Genomic DNA, 19,268 nt, shown 5'->3' on the forward strand with positions numbered 1-19,268 from the left:
TACATGGTTTAAGTTCGTATAGGTACTTAAGATCAGTTATTTTGAATATTTCCTATTACTTAATGCACTGGTTTTCATAATATTGATTCATCTGGGAACTTTAAAAATTATACCTTCTCAGGGAATGGGGTTCTAGTTCAGTTGTATAACACTTGCATACATGATGCTCTGAGGTTCAATCTTCAGTGGGTAAAAAGGGGGGATTTACATGGGACAAAGACAAGACACTAAGCCAGGCGTTGGTGGCGCACGCCTTTAATCCCAGCACTCGGGAGGGAGGCAGAGAGTTCGAGGTCATCCTGGTCTACAGAGCAAGTTCCAGGACAGCCTCCAAAACAATACAGAGAAACCCTGTTTCAAAAAACCAAAAAAAAAAAAAAAAAAAAAAAAGACAAGACACCAACTTCCTGGGCCCTACCATAGATCTGACTCAGAATGTTCCTGGTGGAAACTTGAGAATTTTTACTTTTGGGGAGGAGGGTTCAAGACAGGGCTTCTCTGTTATAGCCATGGCTGTCCTGGAACTCAACTCTGTAGACCAGGCTGGCCTTGAACACGGAGATCTGCCTGCCTCTGCCTCCCGAGTGCTGGGATCAAAGGGACAAAGCCCCACTGCCTGGAGAAAGTCTTTCCTTTTACGAGACCGTCCAGGAGATGAGTAATGTAAACGTGAGGCCTGGTGAGGCGGCAGACACCTGAGCCCAGCACCTACAGGTGCAGCGGAGGGCGAAGACGTTCCAGGCCATTCTGAGCTACAGGGGACGGAAGCAAAACAATTTCTAAATGAGCAGTAAAGCGCTAGAGAAATGGCTTAGCCGTTAGGAGCAATGGCTAAGCTTCCAGAGGCCCCGGGTTTGATTCCCAGCAGACACACAGTAATTCACAACCATCTGTAACTCCTGATCTAAGGACTGTGACTCCCTCTTCTGCCCTCCACAGGTGCTGCCCACATGTGGTGCACAGACATGCGTTCCAGCTGCTGCTGGTGGTCCTCTGAACAAGACACATGTGCTAAGACACACACACACACACACACAATGTCTTTGTTTTTTATATTGTTTATATTTATTATTTTAATGTCTACATGTGTGTAGTACTTGCATGCAGTGGCCCTAGAAGTCAAAAGGACACTAGATCCCCTGGAACTGGATTGAAGATGGTTGTGAGCTGCCATATGGATACTGGTAATTGAACCTGGGTCCTATGTAAGAGCAACACGTACTCTAAGCCACTAAACTATCTCTCCAGTCCCATATAGCATCCTTTTTTAATTTTAATTTTTCCATGGTCTTGGAGGTTGAACCTGGGGCCTGGTGGATGCTAATTAGCTACATGTTCTAACACTGGTTCATACTTGTAGACCAATAGTATCCTTTGATACAAAAAAGTTTTCAACTTTGATGCAGCACACAGTTTATGTTATTTTTTCCTCCAATAGTCTTTTTCTTGGTGTCATATCTAAGAAATTGTCAAATCCAGGTCTTAAAGCTTTTCTCATAGGTTTTTGTTTTTGTTTATATATATATATATAGTTTTACCTCTTTAGATTGAACATTCAAATCCAAGTCATTTTTAAGACGTATTTATTCCTATTCCATGCATGTGGTATGTTTGGGTTTTTTTGTTGTTGTTGTTTGGTTTTTCGGAACAGGATTCTCTGTGGTTTTGAAGGCTCTCCTGGAAATCGCTCTTGTAGACCAGGCTGGTCTCGAACTCACAGAGATACCCTGCCTCTGCTTCCTCAGTGCTGGGATTAAAGGTGTGCACCACCACCGCCTGGCCATATTTTCAATTCTTAAGTCTATGTAGTATCCAAGGAGCATACATGGCAATCCCTGGAAGAACCAGAGGTCTTGACATTGCTAGCTGGATAAAATCAGAAAATGCCATAGTAGAGACTTGGTTTAGTGTGGCTATCCTTGTTGCAATGTAAACCTGGAGCCTGATTCTTGGATTAGTTTAACATCTAAAACACAGAAAAAGAGAACTCTTCCCAGCCTTCCCCATCGCCTGCTACCCTGTTCTCTGAGACCTATCAACCACTTCTTTACACTACGTTCTGGAGAGCCCACAAGCAAATACTTAAGTGGTCATTTCCTTTTAAGGAAGGAATTACTCTCTGAGGGATAATTCTGACCCCATCTACATTCTAGCAAGAAAGAAAAAAAAAAAAAAAAAAAGCCTAGTCCTCCTCCTGAAGACTGCAGGAAGAAGTCAGTTTTATTGCACCTAAGTAAGACAGTGATGCTGTACAGAGCACTACTCCTCCTTTGATCTTGGTTCTCTGGGTGTCACTTTTTATATGTCCCCACCGCTGGTCGTATTTTTACCTGTTTTGTTAAGTGGCTGCCAAGCCACATCCTGCGACCTCCATTCAGAACAGCTGGTTGGAGAGGCCTGAAGACTGGCTTGGTAGAGAGACTCCAACTCAGAGGTCTCCTGCTCTGTGTCTTGGTTCCAGTGTGGATGCAAAAGGATGTGGTTTCTCTCTGGATAGGTTACACATTTGTGGGAATCATGGGAGGAGGACCTGACTCCTGGCCCAGGGCCCCTGTGTGTAACCTGAGAATCACAGAGTCTTGTGGCATTTACCCAGGAATCCAAAGGCAAAGAGGCCCCCCAGCTGGCACTGCTGCCCAGCTCCTTGGCCCTAGTCTCTGTCACTTGGGGTAGCTTTCCTTGGTACATACTTGGCTCAGCCAACCTGGGCTGTCCTCCTCCAGCAGTTTCCCCATTGGGAAGCCCAGAGTCTGCAGTAAGAGGACTATCAGCAGGGTCCCCCCAGGAGGGCAGGTGTTCCCTGCCGTCTACAGAAGGTGGCCGTTTTACCCAGCGACAGTGGTCTTTTCCTGAACCTGGGGGCAATGGAGGTCTGAAGTCAGAAGAAGAGTTCTTCCTTACACTATTTGGCAAATTTTGATCCTGGGAGCCTGTAACATCCCTCACGGAGGTATTCTGCATCTTCTGGAACTGCTCTGCCAGTGAGCGGACAAGTCCTTTTGTCCTGGGGATCTCTGGCCTACAGGGCTCCTCACTGCCTCTGAGCACTTTTGAAGTCAATGAAGTTTGGAGTCTTTGGGCTTGAAGATGTGGGTTAAGTTTTTGCATGGGATCAGTAGCAGGAAGCTCAGGGGAAGTAGTAGCAGACATTACGGGGTGGTAGGCCCTGTAAGGAGGAATACTAGGTTGAGCTGATAAACCTGAAGGACTATTTAGGCTATGTATAACTGTCTCAGAAGTGGCTTCTCCTGCTGAATGTGACCAAGGCATCACCATGGATATGTCAATAGGATTCTTCTTTTCTTCGAACAGCAGATCTTGAACTATGTCCCTTCCTTCTTGTGGTGGGAGTTTGCTGCAGGTGCTGTTGTCCTCCCTGTGGCCTTGTAGCTTGTCTTCAAGGGCACCCACAGGCAGGCATTCATGCTGAGAATTCATCTCCACTCTACCTGTCGTCTTAGGTAAGTCCTGCCTGCGGAATGCAGAGGGACTAATACTGTCCACCTCAAATGACGTCAGAAGCGTCAAAGATCTACTAGGGGAACTGTGCAGTGAACGAGATGAAACAGGTGACTCCGGGGTGAGAAATGGGCGTGACTCCTGGCAAGAAGCAGGTGAGTGGAAGAGAGAACTGGCCCCGAACTCTGCATCCTTGCAGGGTTCCAGCTGTGCCTCCTGGCTTAACAATACTTGGAGCGGGATAGGCTGCTCACTGAAACAAATGGAGAGAACCAGTCAAAAGGTGCCTTGAGTAGCTGTAATACTTTCAAAAAGAACTATAGATTCTATTCCACTTACAGTTATTCATAGATATCATGAAGAAAAAGACACACACAAACAAAGCCAATAGTTCACAGGTTCACAAAAGAAAAGGAAGGTAATATTATTATCTATTCAATGTCATCACCAATCTTGCATGTGTGGTATTAAGTACAGTTTTTGACAATATTCTCCACTACCTGTGAAGTCTCATTCTAATCACATCCTACTTGCAAATTAAAAAAGATAAAAATTGCTTCTCTCATGCAGATGACATAGAAGGGAAAGTCTAAACATCACTCATACCATACAACAAAAAATCCCAGCAGCTGCCAGGCGTTGCTGGTACACGCCTTTAATCCCAGCACTCAGGAGGCAGAGGCAGGCGGATCTCTGTGAGTTCGAGACCAGCCTGGTCTACAAGAGACAGTTTCAGGGACAGACTCCAAAGCCACAGAGAAACCCTGTCTCAAAAAACCAGAAAACAAACAAAAAAGCCTCCCAGCTGCTGTACAAGGAGGGAGGTGCTCTCCTTGGGTCCTGTGCAGCAGCTCAGTAAAAAGGACATTATTACTACAGAGTACAAGGTGATTCGCCTCCCTGGAGTGCACAGAAGTCAAATATGTGCTTGTCCATTGTATTCCTCACTCAGATGTTCCTCACAGTGACAGACCAGGACTCTCCTCACACTGAGGACTGGGAATTAGGACAAACTGTTTTCTATTTCTGACCAAAACACGTGTAGTCTAATAGGAAACTTCAACCTTTCCAACTTTAGATTATCTGAAAATCCAAAACTAGAATGCTTCAAACTCCCAACTGTTTTTTAGCACAGATAAAGTAATGAAATTAAGTTTGGAACCTGGAGCATCTCAGACTTCAGATTTCAGGGTTGGGGGTATTCAGCCTATCTAAGTGTCCCAAAATCTGAGGATATTCAGCCTATCCATGTGAGTATCCCAAAATCTGAGGATATTCAGTCTATGTATGTGAGTGTCCCAAAATCTGAAAGAAATAAAAAAAACCTGAAATCTGAGCTAGGTGGCAGTGTCAACCTCTAACCCCAACACTTAGGAAGCAGAGACAGGTGGATCACAGTAGGCTTGAGACCAACACACTGTGCCTAGCAAGTTCCAGACCAGCTGAAGCTACAAAGCAAAACCCTATCTCAAAAAACGTAGAGAGAAAGGTAGAAGAGAGGAGGGAAAGGGAAAGAGAGACAGAGAAAGACAGAGATACAAGAGAAGGCTAGAGAGAAGAAAAAGAGAACAGAGACAGAGAAAGGCAAAGAGACAGAAAAATGAAAGAGACATAAAGACACAGACAGACAGACACTGACTTCTGGTCTCAAGCCATTTTAGATAAGAAATCCTCAACCTGTTATTACAAATGTTTGTGGATTTAGTCACCCCATCACTCTTGTAACATGAATGTAAAACTCTAGTCAAAAAAAAAAAGAAAACCTGGCCTAGCAATGTTGCTCATTTGGTAGAGCGCAGGTGCAACATGTAGGACACACATTTGGTTCAGCCCACAAACCTAAAGAAACCAGGGTGGTGGCAAACAGGCCTGCAATACTAACACTCCAGAGGCAAACGCAAGAAGATCAGGAGTTCAAGGTCTTCACGCCCTTGTTGGCCTGGGCTACATAAGAGACTGTCTCAAAGGTAAGAAAAGAGGGAAGGGGGAGGAAGAGGGAAAGGCACTGGCATCAACATATCTGGATCTGAATTCTATACTTCTACCACTTACTATCTTCTCTGCAAGTCCTCTTACAACACATGCTAAGTAGCAGCCCCATCTCATCAGGTTATTGTAATAACAAAATAAAGCACAAAGTGCTTGGCTCAGACTGAACAGGCAAATGCTCAGAAATGTTAACTGTAATGTGGCTGATAGTCAAAAGACAAACAACCAAGGCAAAGGATATGAACCTCACTGATAGAGCACTTGCCTGGTAGTATATACAAACGACTTCCTGGGCTCTATTCCCAGCAAGACACACACACACACACGCACGCACGCACGCACGCACGCACGCACGCACGCACGCACGCACTGATGTTCACGCGCTCAAACACACACCTGAAAAGAAAAAGGTTTCTGCTTTTATTATACTGACATTTTGAAAACTATTCAAATTTATTAATAACCAAAGTTAATTTTTACTTAATTCATTTATTCTAAGTAAAAGCCAAATTAAAACCCCTAAAATATGGGAACTACTCCAGGACCTCTTGGAACTTTTTCCTAGTCTTGACCTTACAGAAGCAAACAAAGAAAATCTTTGTGTCTCTTCCCTATGGTTTAATCAAAGCAAGATAAACTGGTTATTTTCTTTGAGGGGATAGGAAACATTGAAATCCCAAAATAAATCAAATGGTTGCTACTACAACATGAAAATCAGATCAGATCCCACAAGAACATAATAAATACAAATATCATGTTGTTATACACAGCCAAATCTGGATAACTTGTTATTTTGTGCTTTCTTGCGTCTTTCTAGAAAGCATTAACAAAAGAACCAAGCGTGCAATGAGCTTTTGTGTCTCTGACCTGAAAGAAGAAAATCTTAGCAGTGTATTTTTCTCTTCTCTGGCAATGGAGAAGACAATAATCCGTGCTGGGGAGCACCCATGGTCACTTCCTCCCTGATGTCCATAAACTAACGTGGTTCTCAAGCACTACCTTGTCAGCTGAGGGAGGGCGCCCCCCTGTGGTGGGAGAGAGGCTGAGGGCTGCACCGGCGGCTGCGATGGCGCTTGCTGCTGCATGCGATCCTGCAGGCTTCGTGCTTTTCGAATACTGATTTGCAACTTCTTATCGACTAGGGCTCTGCTGTGCGTGCTAGAGCTGGCACCATGCAGGGTAAGTCTTAGTTTAGCTAAAATGCAAAAGAAAATATAGCAGAAACAACACAAAATACAAACAAACATAAAAGAACAAAAACTAAACCAAAACCAAGCAAAGATAGGCAGGAAAACAAAATATGCAGCAGGATGCAAGGCATGGACTGTGCATGCACTGTCCAGGGCACAGACTGGCTCTGGCTCGGGGAGCATTCATGGAAGCCATGGAGGCCACACAAGTTAATTCAAGTTTAAACAGATAAAACACTAAAGAAAATAAAACAAAACTTATAAGGAACCAGGAACATAAACCAGTGCTGGGAGACTGCCACTCTTATCTTCTCACTGGCCTGTTTGACTCTGGTCTCCACACTCTGTTCCCAACTCCCCTGTCTGATGGCCAACAGCAAAAAGAAAAAAAAAAAAAAACAAGATACAAACCTGCATCTGTCTTTATAGAGCACAGCTTCTTGTGGGTCATATTTAAGAGTCAGATACCAATTCTTAGCCTTAGTCCCTTGCAGTTAATTATGGCACTGCATACCAGGAAGGCAGGGGAGAAACAAAAATAATGGAATATTGCAATGAAAAGTTACTGGGCTAGAAGTCAGAGCCAGTTTACCCAGTTTTCCTGGCCATTAATCAGTGACTACAGGAAGAATGGGCTAACCTCATATCTGAAGTCTAACTTTATTTTGGGGGAAAAAAGGCAGACACAACTGAAGAATTCATCTGTGGCTTCCTGTTGAGGTTGTTCCAGTAAATGTGCACAAAACACAGTGACACCACCAGGTAAAATTTGAAGTCTGAAGGGCAAAGAGAGCTAACTGGCCTCAGCTTGGGAAAAAACTGTTCATATGGCCATCTGTGTGACAACACAAGTACCTACTGTGGAGTTAGTCAAAAACGCCATAGCCATAGCAGTTGAGTTACTTACAGATAGCTTCGTTACAGAGAGCCAAAGCTGCAGCACAGTCTCCCTTTTGTTCCAGATGCAGCGACTCTTCAAATACTGAATTTGCCTCTTGTAAGGACCTTTCAAAGCCGTCACTCCTCCCTGAAAGGGCCAGCACTTTTCATTTTTATTATAATTAATCCCAACTTCTATGTACTGTCTTCTCTTTGGGACACACAGATCTTTGTTGTTAAGCCACTGATCTAACTGTCCATTGCTATTAAGAAGCTTTTAGAACAAGTAAGGCATCCATTTCCATCAACTGAGGCCTAACCAAGGCCAGGAAAAGGCAAGTATTTGACAGCCATATCCTCATCCCAACACTAATACCTCCAAAGGGAAGAACAATTGTCCATAGTACCAACATGACTCTTATGCCTGGAACTGACTGCTCTTCCACGAAATAGCATGACACACCTTGACAACCACCATCAGAACACTCCAGACTTCTACTGCTGTCATGGCAACCATGGTTAACTATTCTATAGAAAGTCATCCATACTACTTCTTCATATAGCTACAATTCTCTCTTTATCACTCTGCCGTATCAATACACCTCTTGGACAGAGATGGTCTATAGTTTCTATTTCAATATATCTACTACAGCAGTTGAGCTGCATTTGCACATGGGCTGGCCTTTCTGTAGCAATGCAAAGTTTTTGCTTTTATCATGCCTCACTAACCAAACATATCCCTGAAAAGCCACCTCCCATATAACAACCATGGGCTATTTCAGTCAAAACAGGTATAAAAGTGTGGTGATGTCTTGTTTATACTCTAACAAATAAAGCCTGCCTGGACATCAGAGGGCGTAGCAGGTCACTAGTTAACCACAGAGGTCTGGAGGTCTGAACAACATATTATCACTACACAAAAGAGTAGTCCAAGAACAGTGCGAGATAAAAGGACTAAGAAGTATAGTAAAGACAACTTTTGTTAAGGACCATCAAGTATCCTTACCTTCTATTCACCTATAACCATAAACTGGTATTAAGTTATAAAGTTAATTCACCTACAATGGGATTTGACAATAAGCCTTCACAGGGTCACGGGGGCAGGAAAAATAAAATGTCAAGCCAAGCATGATGGCACATGCCTATTATCCCCAACACTCAAGTAGAGGCAGGAAGACCCCTGATCTACCTAGTAAGATGCTGACCAGACGTGGTTACATAATGAGATTGTCTCAAAAAAAAAAAATCAAAGCAAGGGGCTGGAGAGGTGGCACAGTGGTTAAGAACACTAGCTGGTCTTCCAGAGGTTCTGAGTTCAATTCCCAGAAAACCACATGATGGTTCACAACCATCTGTAATAAGATCTGGTGCCCTCTTCTGGCCTGCAGGCATACACATGCAGACAGAACACAGTACACATAATAAGTAAATAAATCTTAAAAAAAATAAAAACAAAGATGAAACAGAATAAAGTCTGAGTCATCTCTCTTCATAATGTCACCCTTTCCCTATCCTCAAATTACCTCCAGATGGACATGATAAGAAAGGCTCAGCTACAACCTTAACTAACTCACTTCCTACTTCATTTAGCTTATAGAAAGCAAAAAGGTCTGGGCATGGTGGCAAACGCCTTTGATCCCACCACTCAGGAGGCACAAACAGGCACATCTCTGTGAGTTCAAGGCCAGTCTAGTCTACAGAGCAAGTTCCAAGAGAGCCAGGGCTACAGAGAAACCCTGTCTTAGAAAAAAGAAAGAAAGAGAGAAAGGAAGGAAGGAAGGAAGGAAGGAAGGAAGGAAGGAAGGAAGGAAGGAAGGAAAGAAGGAAGGAAGAAGGAAAAACTAGAAGGCAAGAAGACAGTGGAAAGCAAGTTGGTTCTGAAAACCTTGGCAGTCAATTTACCCATCTCTAGAACTCTGGTTTCCCCTAGCCCTAGACCCTAAGTTCTTTCACTATAATTGGAATCAACTAAATCTAAACATCTTTACAATTAAAGGACCAGGCATGGAGGCACACACATACAATCCCTTCAGAGGCTCAGGCAAGATTGTGAGACCATGTAAAAGTTCTCAATTTACAAAGATCTAGGCAAACTATAGTTGACGAATCAGTATGCTGGATTTAAATCTTTATCACCTAGAATCTTAGCACTCCATGCATTACACTGATGGTGAGGCTACACCAAAGCTTACAGAGAACCGACAACAGAACACAATCAGCATGATTCAACCTCAACACAAGGTTCAACTGAGAGAGTAGGGAAAAGACAAGATAACAAGATCTCTCTCTCAGTAGCAACACAAACTTTAAATCAAGGTATGGTGGCACATGGCTGTAATCTCAGCACTTGGAAGGAGGGTCACAACAACTGTTAGGGCATCCTGATCTAAAAAATGAGTTCTAGGACAGTCAAGGCTATAGAGCGATGAAACCTGATCTCAAAAAAGAAGGGTTAAAAAGCTGAGACGACGGCTGTTGATAAAGTGTTTGCCTTACAAGCACCCCAAAAGCACACATGAAAACAGCCACGTACTGGAGTGTCCATTTGCTTTGTTTTTCTCTTTAGCTTTGGAGGCTGTCCTGGAGCTCTCTCTGTAGACCAGGCTGGTCTCAAACTCACAGAGATCCGCCTGTCTCTGCCTCCTGAGTGCTGGGAATAAAGGCGTGTGCCACCACCGCCCAGCCTGAGTGTCCAATTGTAATCCTAGCACTGGAGAGGCAGAATAGGTGTGTCCTTGGGGTTCACTAGTCAATCAGACTAGCCTACTTAAGTAGGTTCCAGACTAAAGAACATATGTCCCCAGGGGGTAGACAACAACTAAGGCTGTCCTCTGGCTTCCACATGCACTCACACATGTGTACCTGCACACATACAGACATGCACTCACACATGTGTACCTGCACACATACAGACATACACACATGCACTCACACATGTGTACCTGCACACATACAGACATACAGACATCCACTCACACATGTGTACCTGCACACATACAGACATACAGACATCCACTCACACATGTGTGCCTGCACACATACAGACATACACACAGGCACTCACACATGTGTACCTGCACACATACAGACATACAGACATCCACTCACACATGTGTGCCTGCACACATACAGACATACAGACATGCACTCACACATGTGTACCTGCATACATACAGACATACACATGCACTCACACATGTGTACCTGCACACATACATACAGACATGCACTCACACATGTGTACCTGCATACATACAGACACACACAGGCACTCACACATGTGTACCTGCATACATACAGACACACACAGGCACTCACACATGTGTACCTGCATACATACAGACATACAGACATCCACTCACACATGTGTACCTGCACACATACAGGCACACACATGCACTCACACATGTGTACCTGCATACATACAGACACACACATGCACTCACACATGTGTACCTGCACACATACAGACATACACACAGGCACTCACACATGTGTACCTGCACACATACAGACATACAGACATGCACTCACACATGTGTACCTGCATACATACAGACATACACATGCACTCACACATGTGTACCTGCACACATACAGACATACAGACATCCACTCACACATGTGTACCTGCACACATACAGACACACACATGCACTCACACATGTGTACCTGCACACATACAGACATACAGACATCCACTCACACATGTGTACCTGCACACATACAGACATGCACTCACACATGTGTACCTGCACACATACAGACATACACACAGGCACTCACACATGTGTACCTGCACACATACAGACACACACATGCACTCACACATGTGTACCTGCACACATACAGACATACAGACATCCACTCACACATGTGTACCTGCACACATACAGACATGCACTCACACATGTGTACCTGCACACATACAGACATACACACATGCACTCACACATGTGTACCTGCACACATACAGACACACACATGCACTCACACATGTGTACCTGCATACATACAGACACACACATGCACTCACACATGTGTACCTGCACACATACAGACATACACACAGGCACTCACACATGTGTACCTGCACACATACAGACATACAGACATGCACTCACACATGTGTACCTGCATACATACAGACATACAGACATCCACTCACACATGTGTACCTGTACACATACAGACATACAGACATCCACTCACACATGTGTACCTGTACACATACAGATATACACACATGCACTTCAAACTGATAAAACTTGAGTTCAACATGAAAAATAGACTATCCAAATATAGAAACAGCTAAGAGGAATTGAAATTTTAAAGCTCTTTTTTTGTTACTTCAGTTTTGTTTTTAGTTTTTTGAGACAGGGTTTCTCTGCCCCAGCAGTACTGGAACTCCTTCAACACACCAAGCTTGCACTGAATTTAGAGATTTGCCTGCCTCTGTCTCCTAAGGGCTGGAACTAAAGCTGTGAGCCACCACACCAGGTGTTAAAGCCCATTTTGAAACAAACACAATAAATACCTTGAGAAATAGAAGACAAAAATTGTCCTGAATCAAAACAAACTAGAGAATAGGGGGGGGGGGAGGAGAAAATACCACAGTAAGATGAGAGGAAAAGCTGTTCTCAGTTTAAGACTACTTAGTTCAGAAAGCTACTTTAAGTATAGAAAGAGCTGAACAAAAGCAGCCAATCAAAGGGCACTGGCTCCTAGACCTCACACATTTTACCAGCAGAACCTATACAAAGAAGATTCCTCGAGCTGCTGAACTCCTATTTTGAAGACTAGTCTCAAGGCTCAAAGTGATATTATAAAACTAATTTGGTTTTGTGTTTTTTGGTCAGGGTAATTAATCATCATGAGGCAGTTGGGGAAGTTTACATCTATGCACAGCATAAGAGATTTGAGGATGAGTTGTAATTATATCAAAAATAAATCATGATTGGGTGTGATGGTACATAGCTGCCACCCAAGTTACTTGGGGAGGCTAAGGCAGAATGATACAAGTTCAGGGCCTGCCCGGGCAAAAAAGGGAGAACCCCATTTGGAAAACAACTCAAACCCCCAACCCCAAACTGAAAACAAAGCTAGCAAATTATAGCTGGGAATGTAGCTCAGACAGAGCCCGCCTGGTATATGAGACACCCGATGTCAGCCTCCAGCACTGCTGTAGCACCCTTTTTCTGCTTTCTTAGTTAAGATTTGTTTTACTTACACATTTCATAGATGTTTAAGGAAATCATTTCCCCTGAGTAATGCACTATCTCTTAATCGTCGAGCTTTAAACTTTTTTTCTAATCTTATGTGTATTACAGGTATTTTGCCTGTATACTTCATGTGCTCCTGTGGAGGCCACAATTGGACATCAGAGGTCCTGAGTCTGGAGTCACAGGTGTCTGTGAGCCAGCATGTGGGTGCAGAGGATCAAATCCAGGTCCTCTAGAAGAGCAGCTAGTGCTCTTAACCACTAAGACATCTCTCCAGTCCCTAACCTTCGGGCTGAGTGGCACCCGAATAAGCTTGTCCATTCATAACTCAGCTCTCATTACAGTATAACCAAGAGAAAGATAAAATCAAATACTGCTAAACAGTAGATAAGAAATTTCTAAGTGTGGATCTTACTTTTTGCCTTTTCTGTCTGTCCCCGTTACCTATAGCCTAATTCTTACAATTACCCTGATTCTGTAGTTCATCCAAGTCCATGTAGCGGCTGGGATGAGGGTTAAATCCTTTAGCGGCCTCTAATTCCTTCTCCCGTTTCTTTCGGAGTTCCTGTTCCTGGGCCCGCCTGGCCACTTCTTCCTGTAGTTCATCCAGTTCACTTTTAGAGGTGATCTCCCCGCCTGAGACACAAGTGAAGACTAAATTACAACATTTCCAGAATCAGGTTGAATTATCTGTTGACTTTACGGTCACTATGTCATTTTTCCTTTGGAACTCTTGCTTTCCAGTTCATGCTTTGGAGTGCTTTCCCTATCAGATTCAGAAAGTCATGGGACATGAATAACAATGATCTTAACAACAGTATATATATTTTCAGTATTTCATTAACAGCTTAACTCTTAATGTTTCTTAAGTATTTTCAATAAACTAAGAAGAGTTTTGAAAGCATTTTTACATATATTTTTTCATTTAATCCTCTCAAGTGATAAGGTAGACACCATGTTACTTTAGAAAAAAAGAAAACAGAGCCACAGTAAGGAGCACAGATGGCAGACTGTGGAGCTGACTTCAAGTCCAGCAGACCCATGATCCCAGCTACTCCAGAGGGAGACAGGGAAGGTAACAAGTCCAAGGCCTACTTAGCTTACAGAATAAGTTCAATACCAGCCTAGACAACTTAGTGAGACCCTGCCTCCAAAAGTATACAGTAATGGTATTAATACCTATAATACCAGCACTTGGGAAGCTGAAACAGAGGAACTGCCATGAATTCAAGACCAGCCTGAGTTATATATTAACAGAACAGTACAGACTATCTAGAGAGAGGCTATCTCAGAAAACAAAACAGCAAAAAGAAGATGGGATATAGCTCAGCAGCAGAGCACCCACCTAACATTTATGACCCCCATACTCCCAGGATTAATTCCTGGCACAAAAACAAAAAAGTAGTCATTTTTTTCCTCTCTTAATTTCTACCATTTTTTAAAAAAATCAGTTTGTAAATTATTCATAATGAAAACTCATCTTTAAAGAGTTCACTGATGAGCTGAAATAGATTGGGAATGATATACAGGATAAATCAAGTAAAGTGTAGGGGATAGAGTAGTATGTACAGTGTGTTTTCATCTTTAATAGTAAGGCCTATGTGTATGAACATAAACATCTATACATTTACATAAGCACAAATACCGCAGTGTCCCTTCAGTTTTAGGAGGTAAAAGACAGGTTATTCAATTGTTGGACCCAATGTATTTCTACAGCCACATTTATTTTGTTTTTTGGTTATAAGCATGGTGCGTCTGTGTGCGGTGTATCTGTGTGTGGTGTGTCTGTGTGCGGTGCGTCTGTGTGTGGTGAGTCTGTGTGCGGTGCGTCTGTGTGTCTGTGTACTTCTTCACATGTGGTAAATGTGCATATGTGAGTAAAAAAACGTTGTCATCACTTTGCTAAGTGTCTTTTGCCTGTTAAGAAAGAAGATTATACTCTATCCAGCTGGTCTAGAACTGAGAACAGGAAGACCACGAAACTTGGTTTTTATTGTACTGAAAAGGCGCCACCTATCTGAACAGACTAGAAGGGATGGTAGATTCATCCAATCCACAAGTGTGTAACCTGATGAGGAAGCAGGCGTGTCTGCGGCCAGCCCTTCACTTTAACTTACCCAGTATTCCAAGTGCACCTTTCTCTGCCTGGCAAGTGGTCAGCAAGAACACCTAACAAGCTCACACCTTCTTATTACGGGTCCTGCATGCTCCTTTCCTCGACCTCTGAGAACTGCATCCCCCACGACCTCTGAGAACTGCATCCCCCACGACCTCTGAGAACTGCATCCCCCACGACCTCTGAGAACTGCATCCACCACGACCTCTGAGAACTGCATCCCCCACGACCTCTGAGAACTGCATCCCCCACGACCTCTGAGAACTGCATCCCCCACGACCTCTGAGAACTGCATCCACCAACTGCTAGGTGAGGAGACTGCTGCCGAGGCAAGGGTGGGGTCAACCTGAATTGCTGATTTCATAGGTTTCCACATGTTTATGCTGTGTCTCAGTTCAGAACACCAGTCACTACAGAGTTCATTTCTCAAGACGTTTTCTATACCAAGGAAAGCCCTAGGACTTATTCTAAAGACCAGAACTGTTTTTATCATCATGCACCATATTTCTGTCCTTCCTCATTTCACAAACCTTTCCAATATTAAAACATTCAGGCACTCTGCAGAAAACAGAAACTGTAGAAACTGAGGGAAAGCAGGTGGGTATGTCTGGATGGGTGTGTATGTTCATTCATGTGGGGGTTACATACATGTGTGTGGATACATGTGGAGGGCAGAGGTCAAACTTGAGTACTATCCTCAGCTGCCATCCACTTTGCTTTTTGAGACATGATCTCTCAGTAGGACCTGGGACTTGCTGATTCAGTTTGGCTGGCTGGGTGGTCACTAAGTTTTATAGATATTGTAGGGGGAAAGGTCCAGTCAAAGAAACACACCTTGAGCAGAGCCAAAGAAACACACTTTGGCCCTGTAACCAGAACCAAAGAAATGCACCCTGACCCTGAAACCAGTGCCAAAGAAATACACTTTGTCCCTGGAATCAGAGCCAGTGAAAGAAATACACCCTGGCCCTAAAATTAGAGCCAACAGACTAAAAAGGACCAGAGAAAGAAACACACTTTGGCCCTGAAACCAGAGCCAAATCTGACCCTAACCCTGTGCAGAAAACTAAGCAATCCTCAAGCAGGAGCTCTAGCCAATCTGAGCTCAGCAATAAAATCTGACCAATCACCACCCTGGAAGCCCTATATAAACCCTGTGTCTGTTCAGCTTGTGGCTGTTTGCGCTACCCGGCTGTCCTCTGCCACTCTGGCAGAGGACAGCCACTCTCCTGGATTCTTCCCTCCCAATAAACCACTTCGATGAGCTTCGGGTGAAGACCTTCTTTTACAGCGGAACAGAGGTGACCCTGGGCAGAGCAGAGCGAACAGGGCTGTAACACTTCTGCCAGGGAAACCTCCCCTTGGCAGAGTCTAGCTGTTACACTCCCAGGAGCAGAGCTGAACTGTAGCAACTTCGCCCCCCCGTCCCCCCACCGAACAAAACTGCTACACTGGGCAAACATCCCCAGCAGGAAGACCCTCTCCTGCCGGAGCACAGCCGATACACTGGGGAAGCCTTTCCCTGAGGCTGGGCTGTAAGAAGCTAAGCTCACTGAACCTGTGGTGGTCCTTGGCTCCCGAGCTCCAGGATACCTTTCCACCTGAGCAGTGTAACACTCGGTAGTTTGTGACTCCCAAGTGCCAGAATACCTGACCCATCCCGTTCTACCCAAAACACCTACAGATATGTCTCCCCAGCATGTTGGGAACTGAACTCAGGTCTTCATGGTGCATAACAACCACTTACCAACTGAGCTAGATCTCCAGCACACACTTTTACATTTTGATGGAATTCTCAAACAACAACTGTCTTCTAGTTGAAGTATGCTCAACAAGGCTGTTTCCCAAAGAGAACTGGTGGTCAGATCCAGTATCTTCCTGTTTACCTGAGAGAGGCTGAGTCTTCGTCCAGCCAGTCATGGATGCTGTGGAATCTACCTCCAGGATGCTACTGCTGTGAGACTTCGGGATATGACGCCAAGAAGGGACAAATCCTGGTCTCTTTGTGCTTTGATCCCTTCAAAAGAGAATCGATAGTAGTACAAGTTTCAAAAGGTGGCTTCTAACAACATTCCTAAGACTAAAAGTTCAAAACAGAAAGCAACCATCATAAAAGCTTGGGAACCAGGGTCATGGGGCTAAACCATGATGCAGCAGCTCTGGAGGCTGAGGCAGGGAAATGAATTATGTCTAGAAATTCCATGTCTGGGCAACAAGAATTGAACAAGAATTCATCTCAGATCAAAAGAAAGAAAAGGAAAAAACAAAACCGCTCTTGCACTGCACATTATATTGGTAAATTCTCTATTTATGCTTGTTAAAGGACTCTGGGGTGAAACATGGTGGTGTGCACCTTTAATCCCAGCACCCAGGAGGCAGAAGCAGGTGGATCTCTGTGAGTTCAAAGCCACCCTAGTCTATAAAGTGAGTTCCAGGTCAACCAAGACTACACACAGTAAGAACCTGTCTACAAAACAAAGCAAAGGAAGGGAGGAGGGAGGGAGACAGAGAGACGGAGAGACGGAGACATGGAGACACGGAGAGACAGAGACAGAGGAAGGCGGAAAAGGACTCAGAGTGAGGAGGCTCTACTTTATTTCCTTAAAAAGCCCTGTTCTGGGGTGGACAGGCTCACTAACTCCTCAGCAACAGAAAGGAAAACAGCAAGCTCCTGAGTGTTAAAAACATTGTATCCAGGGGGCTGGAGAGATGGCTCAGTGGTTAGAGCATCAGGACCTGGGGGTTCAATTCCCAGCACCCACATGGCAGCTCACAACTGTCTGTTAACTTCAATTTCAGGGAATCTGGCACACTCATAAGTCATACATGTAGGCAAAAATATCAACACACATAAATTGTGTGTGTGTGTGTGTGTGTGTGTGTGTGTGTGTGTGTGTGTGTGTGTGTCTCCTTGGACTGGTAAGATGGCTCAGTGGGGAACAGTACTTGCTACTTGGCCTGATGGCCTGAGATCAAACTAAGGAACCCCCAAGAAACCCCATGGTGGGAGAAAATTGACTTCCACAAGCTATCCTCTAACACATACATATACAAAATGTTTTTAAAATTTTTTAACTTTGCATTCTTAAGAACAGCTAGAAGGTAGCAGACTGTCTTCGATCAAGATTATTATTGCTTATCCCAGTGTATACAAGTGCCTACAATAGGAAGTGGAATTAGAAGGCCATCCATGGAAAGACTAAAAGAAGACTGTCTAGCAGGATTCTCGGTGGGAAGTGGCAGCCAGCGCCTAGCTTCTCCTACAGCTGAATGACTGTAGGCCCCAATTGATGGCATTAGCTATTTGCTATCATTTGCTCTTCTACCTGGAAGCCTCAGCCAAAGGGTTACTGTGCCTTCTCAGTATTCTCTCTGTCAGCAACTTCAACTGGCTGCCTCAAAGGCCTCCCCAGTCAACTTCTGCTGAGTGTTCCTGAGCCCCAAACTGATGACGTCACCTTTTGCTTGCATTCTCAGTTGGGCTCCTCTAGTCATCTCTGAAGGTTTCAGTACATCAGGGCTAGGGTGTCTCGCTGCCCACTATTCATCCTTGTTGTCTTTTGCTTGCTTACTTAATAAACTCACTCATTCTGCTATATTACTTCCGAAGCAGACACTTGTGTTTCTCTCTAATTTCCTTCACATGTTGTGTATCTGATAGTATCTGGTTGTCAGGTGGTGGTGGTGCACACTTTAACCCCAGCATTCAGCAGACAGAGGCAGGTAGGTCTCTGTGAGTTCAAAGCCAGCTTGGTCTACAGAGTTCCAGGTCAGCCAGGGCTACACAGAGAAACCCAGTCTCAAAATACCAAAAGTATCTATCATTCAGTAGACATCCAAAATCTGTTATAAGATTAATAAACATATTCTTGTATTGTTTTCTTCCTTCTTACTGATGTCTTTTATTTTGGAGGGCAGAACTGGAAATCTTACCATGCTGGGCAAGTACTCTACCCACTGAGCTAAGTTCAAGCCCAACGCACTAAATCTTTGTAGTATTTTCTCATGCACAAAACTGAACAGGGTCCAGTAGACAGGTAAGAACAGAAGGGAAGAATAAGGATATGGAAAACCCTTTCAAAGGAGGATATAATCATTCCTTCCAAATCAGTTAGAAGGCTAAGAATATTGCTTCTGATTAGGGATGGAGAGATATGTGGTGCATGCCTTTAATTCCAGCAAAGAGTTTGAAGCCAGCCTGGTCTATAGAGCAAATTCCAGGACAGCCAAGGCTAAACAGAGACTGTTTCAAAAAACCTAAACTAAAAATCAAACAAAACAAATAAAAGTAATAATAACACTACCACTGCTTACACACCAACAACAAAAACACAACAATGTACAGAGAGCAAAATAAGGCCTTCAGACAGGGTATATATAATGAGCTATACTAAACTGCCATTATTATGTTAT

General features: G+C 43.8%; 1 protein-coding gene across 12 annotated transcripts in view; it reads right to left on the reverse strand.

The window, feature by feature from the left end:
- Nucleotides 1–19,268, reverse strand: part of Usp54 (ubiquitin specific peptidase 54) — an 86,548-nt gene that overhangs the window by 10,042 nt on the left and 57,238 nt on the right. For 9 of the 12 annotated variants that reach the window (XM_040735882.1, XM_040735883.1, XM_040735888.1 and 6 more), the window contains 5 exons: nt 16,742–16,872; nt 13,208–13,375; nt 7,546–7,680; nt 6,448–6,643; nt 2,331–3,712 (listed from right to left, as the gene is read on the reverse strand). In XM_040735882.1, the coding sequence (XP_040591816.1) occupies nt 2,331–3,712; nt 6,448–6,643; nt 7,546–7,680; nt 13,208–13,375; nt 16,742–16,872 (2,012 nt within the window). The remainder of the gene's footprint in view (nt 1–2,330; nt 3,713–6,447; nt 6,644–7,545; nt 7,681–13,207; nt 13,376–16,741; nt 16,873–19,268) is intronic. The other 3 variants (XM_040735889.1, XM_040735886.1, XM_040735884.1) reach the window with 1 other exon arrangement.

Source organism: Mesocricetus auratus, unplaced genomic scaffold, assembly GCF_017639785.1.
Source record: "Mesocricetus auratus isolate SY011 unplaced genomic scaffold, BCM_Maur_2.0 Super-Scaffold_100053, whole genome shotgun sequence".
NCBI classification, from domain to species: domain Eukaryota; kingdom Metazoa; phylum Chordata; class Mammalia; order Rodentia; family Cricetidae; genus Mesocricetus; species Mesocricetus auratus.